At 33.6% G+C, this 14,852-nt stretch overlaps 1 protein-coding gene across 13 annotated transcripts in view; it reads right to left on the reverse strand.

The window, feature by feature from the left end:
- The window catches only part of rg (A kinase anchor protein rugose), a 941,488-nt gene that overhangs the window by 641,135 nt on the left and 285,501 nt on the right, over window positions 1–14,852 (reverse strand). For all 13 annotated transcript variants that reach the window (XM_089644600.1, XM_089644594.1, XM_089644593.1 and 10 more), the window contains exon 3: window positions 13,616–13,720. In XM_089644600.1, the coding sequence (XP_089500726.1) occupies window positions 13,616–13,720 (105 nt within the window). The remainder of the gene's footprint in view (window positions 1–13,615; window positions 13,721–14,852) is intronic.

The following is a 14,852-nucleotide window of genomic DNA, read 5'->3' on the forward strand; positions in this document are numbered from 1 at the left end:
AGCATCTTTAAGAAATATAACAGTCAATATGCCAGAGGCCTGAAGGGTCGAATGAAAAATAAACCCACAAGCAACTTCAAAATCGTAGGCGGGATTTATATTCCCTACAAGCGTTACAGGTAAGTACAAACCAAAGGAAAACAAGAAAACAGTGCAATTCATTACGAAAAGCGTTTAGAAGCCGCACTAAGTCGGGTGCTTTAAATAATGGTGTAATTTAAAAGATATTTCCAAATATTAACCCAGATCTATATAAATGTTTACCTTTGGGGCAGGAGTTTAAGATCGGCGGTGAAGTAAACATATTTTTTTAATCTTTGAAAAATAGGGCACCACGACGATGAAGGAAAAATGAAAGCGTTTTAAAATTATTAACATCAAACAATGGCTCTACATCCATCTAAAAATGGCTTAATATCCCGTGATAGCCTGCTGCATGCACAAATGTTCTTCCACAAATCCAAAAGCCTTTCCAATCTGCTTCAATTTTCTTCAAAGCAGCACCTTTTCCTCGGTCTGCTTGAATGCCACTTCCACCTGAACAACCATGATATTCACTGTCCTTTCTTTTGGTATGTGTGAGAGTTGTTTTTGAGAGTCTTTGAGTTCAGTTCTATATTTTGTTTTATTATTAAGAAATACTAATTTCGGTCTACGGTTCAATTAACTCTAGAACGGGGATTTGCTTTGAATTCAATTGTCATTTTCAAAATTGGAACTGTTGCTTGAACAAATTAAGAAAAGCGATAAAGTAAGTATCTAAAATATAATGTTTTAACATTGATGTTTAAATTGTCTTTGTTAAAATTTTAATTATAAAATCCCGCGATTTTTCACGTGTCTGTGAACTCTTTTTTACGGTACAAATGTCGAAACGTGAACCAGTCGACAAGAACAAAATATTATAGTGATTTAGGAGACGGGTTTGGGAACCGCCGCCTCGTAATCCATTTATTGGATAACCAACACCTTTGCCATAGGTAACCCCAGGTGGTTCCCTACGTTTGGTGATTTAGCAGGAGTGCCCGGGTTCATCGATTGAGGTATGTTCAGAATGCGCCTGCCCACCAACTGCGTGGCGTGCCAGATCGGGAGAGGCTGGTTTGGAGAGACCCTTTGACCTCTCCAACCGGTCTCTCGACCCATCGCCTTGCGCCGCAGTGGGAGGGATATGTCCATCACTCCTAGACACACTGATTTCTACCCAACCCTCATTTTTTTTAATATTTTTTTTATAGTGAATACCTCACAAGAGTCCCAACTGCTCCCGTCTGGAGCCAGTGAGACTATGGCATCCCCAATTGGGGGATGTTGTGAGGCTGAAGGTAAGTGGGGAAGGGAAAGAGGAAGGTGGGGAAGTACCTGGCTATTCAGATCTAGTCACTAAACACGGCTAAAGCCATTTGGAGCAACGTTTCAATTTTGAATGGTGGTCTTACACCAGGGCGATACTGGTAGTATCTTCCACTCTGGAACGTGCCGCAAATATATTATTTTAATTATTTAATTGTGAAATAACACAAATTAATCAAATAAAATTTATTTGCGCACGCCGGGTTCAAACCCGCGACCTTCGGAATGGCAGTCCAATGCGTTACCACTGGACTATGCCGGCCGTCAAATATTACATACATTTTACCTTCACATAACTTCCTTTCCTTAAAAATACCTCCACACACCATCCCAAAAGATCACATAGATGAAAATTATTATCCTCAGGGCTTCCTGTGTAGGATTATTGTAAAAAAACTGAATATAATATAGTGTTATAATAAACGTTGTTCTCACTAACATGGCGCGGGTGTGGGTGTTAGATGGAATCTCAGTTTTTAGTTTCAGTGCTGTAAACCCGGACGTTTATTTTATTTAGATTTTTTTATATATAATTTTCTTTCCGTTATTGGTATTCTTTAATGTTGAGATCAGCATAATTACGTAACCCAAAGATTCTGACGATGGTAACATGCTCAATTAGAATCTCGAGTTATCAGATCATATCAATTCCAAAAGATCCACCATGAGTTGTAAAGTATCCGTGAGTAACAACAACCTAGCTGAAATTCGACAAGTTTACGAGCACAAACCAAAGTTTACGTACCCCTTGTTAAGAGTAGCAAAGGAACCGAGAGAATTCCGAATCAGCCTGTGAATAATTAATAAAGTGAATATTAATTATTTGGAGGCTGTTCCCGGAAATTTAAAGATATTTAGAATTGCCTCTTTACTTTAAAAAGACAACTGGCAAATAATACCAAGATATTTTTGTTGGTTGTATTCATTGAATTCGACTTGAAAATAACGCCAACATTGTATTTATTTTCAATTTGTGAGAAATGAGAAACGGTATCATTAGGCTTGTAATTACCAGAAAGACAAATTAAGAATAATCTCAGTTTCCAGATACTAATTATTTCGGTGGCGGTTCTTCAGAGAAAGCATTGAAAATATAATAACAAGGGGAACGTGTATCCCTATAGATATATCAATTATCTACAGAACTACAATATTTCGCAAGCAAATGAAAGATAGCGAACACAATTTTAGTTTTAATCTTTAATTAAAAAGTATAAAATAAAGTCGCTCTCCACGTCTGTCTGTTTGTGCTCATAATTCTTCTAAACTACGTAATATACAGGGTGTATCGGCACGTACCCGCAAACTTTAACCAGCTTTTCCTTAGCACATTTGGAGTAAAAAATGTTATGGGCACTTTGCTGTCCGGTAACATTTTTTTTCAATTAAAAACAAAAAATTATAAAAAAAATCCAAACTCAGCAAAGTGCCCATAACATTTTTTACTCCAAATGTGCTAAGGAATAGCTGGTTAAAGTTTGTCGGGTACGTGCCGATACACCCTGTATATTGGTTTTCACCATCAGTTAGCTATTTTCTTCCGGAATGTTTATATGTAAAAAACATGCATATTATATTTATAGAAAGTACAGAAAAGTCCATGTTTTGTAATCAAGTGTTTAAAAAAATATATTTTCGGGCGCTTACATTGGTAACGCTGGCTAAAACTTATGAGATACATCAAAGTAATGTACTACGGAATTGTATATCTTAAAAAAGGCCTACACGAAAGTCCGCGATGGTATATGTTCTTCCCCGGAAGTATATAGGTCTGCTAGTAAATTATAAAAATGAAACATCAAATAAAAATACTATGAGTTGTAATAGGCCTTCTAAAATTTTATTCAATCAAATCACCAATAAAACATGTGTTTAAAGATCAGGGCGGGTCTGAAAATGACGCGATAGCTCAGTGATAGTATCAAAAATATTAATTTCAGTTGTCTGTGACCTGTGTTAATTATTCATGCGTGAAATCTGGTTCGAAAATGTGATTTAAATTTAGGTGTCATTTTCAACCGATTTCTTCAATTTTCAATTCGGACAAGCAATAAACCTAGTTATAATAAAACTAGTTTTATAATTTGTATATATTCGTTTTAATAGTCTCATGTAAAGTTTTCATTTTGTGGATTGAAGAGTTTTACCAAACCACAGTCGATTAGTTTCTATTCAAATTGTATGGAAGGCACTCATAGTTTTCTTCTTTATTCTATGCTTATGGCGGTATTCACATTTCCCAAATACCATTAAAAAAATTACTTAATTAATTTTTACGACACAAAACAAGAGAGTCACAGTATGCAACGTCAAGAATCTAACCAATACACCAAGAGGACGTTCATAAGGAATTGCGAAATTGCCTCTTTCCTAATAAGGTGTCAATATATATATATATAAAGGCTTACAATTTACGTGAAGCCTTCCCGACAGTGATTATATTTACAACACAATATCGACAGGAAAATGATTAATTAGCACTCGCAGAATAAAAAAGGAAATAATAAAAATAATAAGGCGAACAAAAAGGAAGAGATTATAGATATTGCGAGGAGAAGATGACAGACGAGAGAAGGGGAGAAGATAGAGGAGAAGACGGAGGGAACTAATAATGGAATAGATCACTAAGTTATAATGGACAAAGACAACATAGCTCTCTTCAAATTGCCTAGCGAAGCATCTTTGCAAATTCTGAATAATGTGCTTAATCAATATTAATAATAGTTCAATTGAAATACAAATTAATATAACAAGATTTTGGAATATTAATTAATATGTACGCTTTGATTATTGCATAAATAACAGCGAAATTGATTAGTTTATAATATAACTCTCTGATTCGTTTCATGTAGCTGCTTCTCTCACTAAATAATTTTCTGTTTATATATTATAATATAAGAAGTGGTTAGAAAACCGTTTTACCTCCTAGCTGAATTATTCTTCACACAATCAGTTTCAAAATTATTTATTTATTAATTTTTGGGAAATCATCAGTTGTATGTTATCATTTTTTACACTATATAAGTCATAAAAGCGACCCATTCTGATGTGACAAATTTCAAACATGTACAAAAGTTTGCTGCGTTTCCCGACTATGGACCGGTGCTGAAAGGATCACTGACGCTAATCTTTCATTGAAATATCGGTAAAACAAGGACAGCATTCCCGCGTGATGCCTATGTTCAAAATATTGCAATCTGTTTGTTGAGATAAGGTAATCCATCAAACGGAGCGCCCGTATCTGCATAGAATCAAGGGATTTTTCAAGTATTTTGGGACTCCAGACCAGAAGAGAATCCTCAATATCAAACATACATTGATTGTATTGAAAACATCCAAACCAAATTTATTAAACACCTTTCGTATCGCTGTAGTGATCATAGGTTTGTATAGACCTACCGCTTATACAAAATTGTGAACATCTTGTTGACTCATCATATCTGCTAGAAAAGATTGCATTTAGTTGCCCTGAACACAACACAGATCGAACGACTTATTTAGAACACAAAACTGTAAAGCCAAATATGCGCAAAACTCTTTAATAGGACGTATCTGTAAAACTCAAAATGCCTCTAGAGATGTAGACATTATCAACTGCAACTTGAAAATATATAAAATGCAACTTACTAAACTGATAACTTAATTTTTTATTTTGTGAAATTATTCTATCATCTTAGTTTATTTTATTGTTTGTAGTATAATCATGCGAAAACTGTATTATATGCTACTAACTGTCTTTACTTTTTTTATAACATTTTGTAATTTCTTATAATATATATTTTTTTATATTTCTTTGTCATTTATGAATGTATTGTATAGGTGCAAATATTGAATCAACGACTACCTTAATCGAACATTATTGGTCTATAACATGTAAATAATTGCTTTTTATGCTAAATATATAAATGAACGTTTGTTTTCTAAATAAAATAAAATAAAAAAGAGGTGGCCGCCAAATTTAATAATGGGAATGAACTTGCGATTTGTACAGGGTGTGCTATTAAATAATCTGCGGGCCCCGAACACGTACACTGTACGGTGACCGGATAAATCATTAAAATGATAATTCATCACATCTTTCAAAAGTTACATAAAGTCATGGAAAGTGATGAAACAAAAACTTTATTATCTGGGATAAGTAGGTTAGGTTAAGTTAAAAAAAAATTCATCGTTCTTAATGACTTTATATCACTTTTTTAAAGTGTGTTGAATAGTCACTGTGTTGAGTTAGCATGGAACCATTTAATATTAACTTTGCGAATTTTGTGGATTACGTAAAAGACTTATTTCAACACTATTCCTAAATGGAAGTTATATTTTTTGTAAACCAGTCAAATCGCTGTATTTTTTAATTTATGTTCTTGTTATTTTTAATTATGTTTCTTGCATATATTATTTTTTAATGTAATTTTATTTTTATTATTTCTTTCTCATGTTTCAAAACTGTCTGTCATTAAAATTGTACCACCTACATGTAAAAGCCTTCTGGGCGTTAAATAAATAAATAAAATTAAAATAAAACATAAAAATAATGTTTACTTTAGATTGAGTTTTAAAAAAGTTCCATCGAATTCCACGACATTTTCTTACTAGTTCAAAAAAGTATTGTGTTGGTATTATAAAACCTTTATTAAATAGTGCAAATTCTTTTCAGAAATGAATATTTAAAGAAAATAACTTTAAATTTACAATGTAAAAAATGAACAGTTTTACAAGTTATCGTCATTTTACAGTTTAATCATTATTATATGTTATACTTTCAAATCTCAAAAATTAAAAAAGAGATAAATAATTTAATATGAATTGTATACATTTTTTAAATCAGAATACTACAAGCACCTGATCCCAACTAACCATAATTAGGCATTTTTCTGATCAGAATATGAAATAAAAATATTTTTGGCGTCGTAAATTAATCATTAGGCCTTCCGTGCCCGTGGCGTAATATAAACAATACTGGCATTTTAAAACATAACAATTATGCCTATAAATAACCCAAAACTCGTCCCGTTAATTTCATAATGACAATCTACTTCCCTTAGTAATAAACGAACGTGAACATGTATTACCTCAATAACACGTTAACCGGAATTCACCTTCACCGGCGTTTATTCCCCTGTGTAATTTCTTTCGCATTACCGCGTGTATTTGTGCCGTTGAACGGCCGCTCCGCGTTATGTTTTACGAGTCACCGAGGGACGTAATGCGGACCCTAATTAATACCAGGAGACATTAAAGTAATTTATAACCAGAGAAGAGGCAAACAATGCGCGGCAAATAGCCGAAAATAAATGGCAGGTTATCGCGCCACGACATGCCAATGGGAATGTGATCAATAGTTAACACCAGAGATAGCTGTAAAAAATAATGCTCAATTATAGTAATAATTTTATAACAATACGTACTATTGTGTGGACTGTTTGATGACCCACTCTTCCCTATTTAAACATTAGCCATTAAAAGCACGCTAACCATTATTTTTATTTTTTTCATATACAGGGTGTATCGGTACGTATCCGACAAACTTCAACAAGCTTTTCCTAAGCACATTTGGAGTAAAAAATGTTATGGGCACTTTGTTGTCCGGTAACATTTTTTTCAATTAAAAACAAAAAATGATTACAAAATCCACACTCCGTCACTGTCATTGGCATTGTTTCTCGTGTTCAACAGCTGTTATTAGCAAGTGTGTCAAAAAGCGTGTTCGCTCTTTCATACACACTAAATAATAATAGCTAAAAATGAGATGAATGGTGCCATGCCATTTCGTTGTGATCGTAAAAGCGCGCTTATGAAGGTACGTATGTATATTATTCAACGAAACTCGAATAAAATATTGCCACGTGGGTTTTCAAACTTTGACAAAGGATAAAACATTGGTGACATGTGGTGAAAATATGAATAGTAAATTTTTTATTAAAAAAAAATGTTACCGGACAGCAAAGTGACCATGACATTTTACTCCAAATGTGCTAAGGAATAGCTGGTTAAAGTTTGTCGGGTACGTGCCGACACACCCTGTATATATAACAGAATTGTATATCCTAAAAAGACCTACAGAAAAGTCCAGGATCGCATATATCTTAAGGATAACTCACAGCAAAGCCGGGTACACGTTAGTTAGTGATATATTAACAAAAATGAGCCTGCCCATACTTGTGCTCGCAAAACTCGAAAAGTATTCTACCGATATCGTTGAAATATTTTTTTTCTTATTATTAGTTCCAGGAGTGTTTAGAGAGTGGTTTGAATGGTATAAAAAGTCGGGGACGCCCGAGAAATACTTAACGCAATATCTCTGCACTGGAATGAGATACGGAGTCGAATTAAAATCGATGTAATGTAGTTTTTTTACCAGTGAAATTGTGATATATAGTAGCGAATGGTGGAAGAAGTCGAATACGTCCGAGAAAGACATAAGCAATAGAAAAGCATTGCGGGGTCCATTAGTTATTAATAAGGGTTGAAGTTGAATAGGGCGCAACGAAGCTTTGTCATGGCAGGCAGTCCTTTAACACGGCCTTTCACAAGTAATTAACCAACGTGTACGTTAAACTATTATTAATTGTTATTACTAACAATCAATAACAACAACAGCGTTAAAAATATTAATATACCTTAGTAGCATCAAAACCCTTCCTCCCTTGTAGTTAACGATTCATTGAAATCAAAACGGTTCGTAATGGGATCAAGCTATTATGTGAACTATTTGAGAACATCATTAGGGGATTGTATTGAAATTAATTTGATGAAGGCTCCATTGAGCAATCAACAAAGATCAAATCAGTATATAATGGCAAAGGTTCTCAAACGCCTTGATTGGGTTACATTTCACGTTTCATTTCGCAGAAGACATTATTTAAAAACACCCACACTGATGATGGATGGTAATATTAGAAAATATTTACAAGTAACGATTTAATATTGAATGTCAACAAATCTTATAAATCGTACTTCGATTTTTTGTTTGTGTAAGTTTGTAATAACAAAAACCGGTTTTTAAGAGGCGAAACAGTTGTCACGTGTGAAAATACCATGAATAACGCAAAGCAATACTTAAAAACGTATTTTAAATAATAATAATATTTATCACGAAATAAAGTGCAGTAGCAGTAGAGGGGGGAGTGAGAGTAACAGGCAGATCCAGTTAACAACTGCAAACATTTCAAGCAACCAACTCAATGTTTCGATTCTGAATTAGGGTCTCTAAATAAATCAACAATGAGAGCACATTTGACTGTTTTGCTAACAAGTTTTCCTGTGTAATTATTACAAAGCGTGACAGCTGTTTCGCCTTCTGAAGGCGTTATCAAACCTTTAACATTATTTATAATTATTATTACTGATAATTAGCGCAGACCCGTGAAAATCACGGATAGAATCACAATTTTGAAAATGGCAAATAGAATAATTTTATTTTCTGTTTCAATTTTATATCATTATAGATAATGATATTTAGATCATTCGTATAGCGCCGTTTTTGTGCAAAATCACCTCAAGGTGATCTAACTATTACTAACTATAGACTATTCAAACCATTATCAATTGATGGCTAACAGATTGCATCCACCGGTTGATCACTAATACAAAGCTATGTGTAAAATGCGTTTGATTGATGAACGTGATGCTAATGTAGATATGTTATAGTAATAAAAAAGTAGCAAAATAATTAGCTAATTATGCAAAATTTAATGAATAACAAGAATGGTACAAATATGTCCCTAAACATTTTATTACTGTCACATGTACTAATGAGACACTGATTTGGTGAGTACAATATTGCCTGTCTTTTAATAAAGGGTTTCATCATTAAAATTTAAAAAATTTATACAGGATTTCGAAAAAAAAATCTCTCAATAGCCAATGAGTTTGATATTTTGCCATATAGGTCTTCTAAAATATCGTATAATATAAATCAGACGATGTGAAATTGAGGCGGAAAAACTTTAATCTGAAAAAGATATAACACCCTATAAAGGTCTAGGAGATAAGACTCCCCCTTTAAAGGTTTGAAGCGTATACATAAAGCTTGAAAATATTATAATAGGTACCTCTATATCAAAAGATAACCATAAAAAAATGGCTTTAAATTACATTTTTTGTATAAAGAAGACATCATCGTACAACGTAAACCTTCATAAATGAATGGCTGAAAACATATTTCGGGTTAAAGTAGATTTATAAATCTAATCTTCCAGGAGAGGAGAATAGATGCGTCGGTCCACGAAACCTTTGTCATACGGGACAATGTACCAGGAAGGGGGAACCTACATCATCGCTTTGATATCAGACAGGATTTTCAAAGTATAAAAACCTCCCCATGAAAACCGATCGTATTAGGACGACAGAAAACCACGGGCGGAATCGTAAAACGTTCCGTTTTATCGTGTTTGCTCTCGATAAAGAGGAATCGGACAAAAAGTAAACCTACAGCAATATGATTTTGGCTCCATTTCATATTCACGCGATGCTCATACGAATAATGTACGATTTCGCGGAATCGAAAACGTATACAATGTAAACTGTAAACGAATGCGTGCATACAACACACAACGCCAAAAACGCGTTGTAGACGGTATGCATTGTAGCTATTTACACGTTATAACGCTATTCTTATAGATGTACAACCATATATGGCTGTACATGGATGTACATAGCTACAAATACCGATTTCACCGTCTTCACACAAAGTTTTCACTGAAACTAATTAGTAAGTACAGTGGAAGTCGGTTATATCAAACATGGTTGTAACGAATACACTGCAGATACGAGAGATTAGCCAAAATAAATAAATTTTAATGCACATCCATAGAAACTTACACCCATACAACGAAAACTTGGCACGCGTGGAAAACTGGAAACTATCGCAATTGATATGGTTTAAAACACTGAGAGTAATAAGCATGCATGAAAGGGTAACTTCATGATTACATCGGATTATGGCCATCAAATTTAAACGGTAAGAAACTTTCTTTGGAATATTATACACCATATACAAGAAAGCTTGGTTGACATAGTAGATTTATCAGTAGTAAGTTTTTGATTTCAAAAAAGAATTGTACATTGAAAAATGAAAATAATGCCAGCCGGTAGCCGTAAATTTTTTTTTTAAATGAGCTTAACGCATCAAGGATATCCCTATCGTCGATATCGCTACAAATGTCAAAGTTTGTTCTTGTTAGTTTCAGGAGAGAGCATGGTCTGAGTGGTGGAAACATTCGGGGACGCCCGACATTAGGGGAGAGGAAGAGGAAAATAGGAAGAGGATAGGAGATGCTCCCGATATTTTCCATACTCTCATATTAATAATTGATCGTACGCATTACTTCATGTCGATATTTCTTTAGGTTATTACCAAAAATGTCAATGCTGTAAAATTTTGTATTATATTGTGCACATATACGAGGAATCGGAGATTTTTTTTCGAATGTATGAATAATTTTTTTGAATGATGGAAGAAGTTGGAGACGCCCGAGAAAGACATTAGAGTCTACTAGTATTTTATAAAGTAACAAATCTATCGAAGAAATTAAGTCAAAATCTTGTCCATTTTAACAAAATTGTGACTTGTTCGACGGTTTCCGCGATAACAGGATTTTTTTAACTGACCAAAATTGAAACCCTTGCTTACTCTTTATGGTGCCATAGTTTCAAATTAAGATTTTTTTGACAGTCAATTTTTCTTTTAAATTTCATTCTTAAATAGTGGTGCTATCAAAAGGACACTACTCATATTGCGTTACTGGGATATGTATTGTTTTAAGTATTTATTTATTTATTTATTTATTTATTTATTTATCGTTTCTTTACATTGTATCTTTTTTTTAAAGTTATAATTTTTAACCTCACTAGGACAAGCCTGTGTTGAGGTATAAACGTTAAATTCATGTTTTGATATTGTAAGTGTAAGCTCTCATTGTGTAATATTTGTATAGGGACCAGTTCGCTTAAAAATAGTATTTTAAATTAAATTCTACTGTCCAGTGACGCACTACATACTCTTTGCTTAATCTATTTTTAATATTGTTTAACCTCGCCAACTCAGCTTCCCACTCTGACCTCCAGCATACGAAGAATAAGAAACATCGTTCCCTTGGCAAAGACATACACGATACTGACTTTCCGATGTTCGCTAAACTTCATGAACTATCCAAATCACTTACAATAAATAAGAACTGTCAGCATTCGTGAATAATGTCGGAGGAAAACAATTTTATTTATAACGGTTTAAACGTTATTGGAAATGCGGGAAGTGAGTGGTCCGCTGGGATAAAAAAGGGAGAAGCGGAGAAGCTGAGCTTTCGGAAATCATCTCGAGCTTTCGGCAATTTCCGTGGGTTTTCGTTACATTGGAATAAGCCGAAGATGCCGGCGCCGAAAATCCTACCGCAGATAAAGCGAGGTCTCACTAACTCGGCAGGCAAACTTGGGAGCAGCGTAATATATATTATGTATTATTATAGCACTCGTAGAGACATTGTTCACTTTACAGTGTACCGAAAACATTTCGTGAACTTTTACAGTTCTGGCAATAACCGTTCAGACTGTAGACGCCATCGTAAGGCTTACATAATATATTATATTGTGAATTTCTGGCACGATATGTACATGATATTTCTGTTTGAATGCAGGTATCCTAAAACTGTGAAAAATGCATTGCAAAATTACTGACGTTGCTTACTATGCGAAAATGCGCTTGAAGTAATTGTAATAATAATGGTTTTTACGATTTTATAATGTTCACACAACTTTATAGTTTTCTTGTCTAGGTTACAATCACAATTGGAAAGACAAATCGATTTGGATGGTACAAAAAAGAAAAACTGCACAAGCTCTTGTTCTCATAATCGATACATAAAATTTCATCACTTGAATACAGAATAGCCGCATTATTTAGCAAATTTTGTTTATCCCATTCCTATGTAGCGTAAACAACTAGACTTAAATAATTCGTTCTTTGTATGTGTTAGTTTAACCTTTGCCGTAACGAAGGAAATGTGGTTTCGAAAACAGTTCAAATAAGTAAAGTGATTTAATCTAAAAATGATAGTTTAAAAGAATAAGGACCATGTAACAATACCTGTGAAATTTGACGCAAATTAAAAATATCGGGGTGAATCTAAAAAAAAATCACAAAGCAAGTCTTTGAGGGATTCAATTAATGTCAGGCTATTCGTAACCGCGGAACGTGTAAATTAATTATTTTTCAACAATAAAAAAAATACAAGAAAATACTGGAAAAACACGGCTATGTTTCACATTTTGGCATAAATTAACGTTTTTGCAACAAGTTTCTCAGATTTTTTTTTCTCTGTAAAACCTTTAATTTTATCCAGCTTCCATTAAAGTTCGCATTTAATTATGCAACAAAGTTCTATCTAAAATTCTATAAAGAACCAAAATGTTCCACTTGCAACTTAAGAGCAACTTAATCTATTTAAAAAAAACTTCATTTTCATTTTTAGAACAACAAGGTTCCATAATATAAGCATATATTACGGGCAACCTAGTTGTATCTACCACAAATAAAATGCGGTGTACTTCGAGCTCATTCGCTTGGGAAAACAAAGTAACATCTGCCAATTGCGTGAAACTGAGAAAATAAATGAAAAATGATATTTACGACAAAATTAATATACAGAACGTATTGTAATTGAATTAACTATAGGTTTAACTCCTCGGGCTAATTTGTTCGGCTTTGGGAACAAGCAACTATTACCGTAGAGTCTCCTTTACCGTTATAGTAAGAAATATGAACTAAACTGAGTTCGAAAGAAATGATACAAGCTTTATAATAACATAAAGAAAACTCTTTTTCACTTTTTCATAAATCCAAGGGTAACCGGATAAATCATTACAATGATAATTGGTCACATTTTAAAAAAATCATATAAATTCATGGAAAGTGATGAAAGAAAAACTTTATTAACTGGGTTATGTAGGTTAGGTTAGGTTAAAAAAAAAAATTTTTCTTCGTTTCTAATGATTTTATAACACTTTTTAAAAATGTGTTGAATTGTCACTGTGTTGAGTTATCATGGAACCAAATCCAAGTGTTATTTTATTCGGCATTCAATCTTTCGGCCTTAATATCTAGATTTCGTAAAAAAAATATTTTTCCAGGCGAAAGATTGTCTCACCGCTGAAGCATCTGTAATTAATGTATTTTCACATTCTTTGCGATTGTGTCGCAGAAGATATAAAAAAATTACAAAAAACATAATTTTAATAGATAAAATATAATAATAATAAAATATCCTACCTGTAAATTGGGCGGGCAGTGGTCCAACAGCTCCAGCATGTGCTGTATATTCTGGGCATCCTGGATCACGAAGTTCAATTCCATATCAAACTCCCCGCCAACAAGCTGAAACAAAGGGAAATAATTATTAGTTTGGCAAGGGAACTACTGAACTAGTGAGGCCAACTACGGCCGACTAATTGGCACGTGAGACCCAAACAACTAATTCTTGTTATTTTTCATAAATGTTATCCATCAATCAGGTGGCAGAGTAAAAACATTATATAGTCCCCAAGAATTACAGGGTAGGTAGAAAAATATTACACAAAGATGATCAAACTATGTACCTAAAACTAATATCATTATTAAAGTTTTTTTTACATAAAATCCACACAGGATACCCCGAGGAAAATAATTTCCCTCAGTGCCTATGTCGTCTGTGGGGATGCTATGTGGACGGTATTTTTTAGGAGAGGAATGACTTTATTTGAATGGTTTAAGAGTTATTTATTGAGAAGATACTTAGCGGTAAAGGAAGATTCATTCACTTCGTAAGCATTTGCGGCATCGAGCGGAGTGCCCCAGGGATCTTATTTGGGAACAATAATATTTTGTTTATTCATCAATTCTATAGAAAATGGTTTTAGTAAAGTCTGTGTCTATTAGAGATCCATGTTGTGGGAGGAGACAAAAACCATAAGAGAACACTAAGACGCCGGCAAATCATGCCACGATCAGGCTGTTGAATTAAAGAATGAGTACCTACTATCAACCATATACAATGTTAGGCGCACGTAAGGCTTGTTTTTCTTATCTTATATCCCATTGAAATACCGATAGAATAAGGATTTGACGCTTGCGTTCTAAAGATAACAATACGGAAGCCACCCATCGGTCTTTAGATTCTGTTTTTACTTAATTATTTATAAAATATATAATGACTTTAAATAATGCGACGACATCTCTGTTATTGGTTCAAAGCTCCGATATTTATCCAAGGGCACGGCTATATCTCGGCGACATTTTACAATGATGCGAAAGAACGAGGTCTAGAGTCTAGACTAATCTTCTTATTGTTACGCCGCCCGGTGGGACTTTGATAAAAAGAAGAAACGAAGAAAATATTATCATTATTAAATTTCACGATCAAAGAGAAAATAGATTGGATTGGGTTGGGAGATTTTGAAAATGAAATGGTTTGAAAAATCTAAATGAAAACATTGACTTTTACACTTTGACGTAAATTTAAGGCTTCTGA

Source organism: Hesperophylax consimilis, chromosome 21, assembly GCF_061612785.1.
Source record: "Hesperophylax consimilis isolate HC1 chromosome 21, BYU_Hcon_1.0, whole genome shotgun sequence".
In the NCBI taxonomy this organism is placed as follows: domain Eukaryota; kingdom Metazoa; phylum Arthropoda; class Insecta; order Trichoptera; family Limnephilidae; genus Hesperophylax; species Hesperophylax consimilis.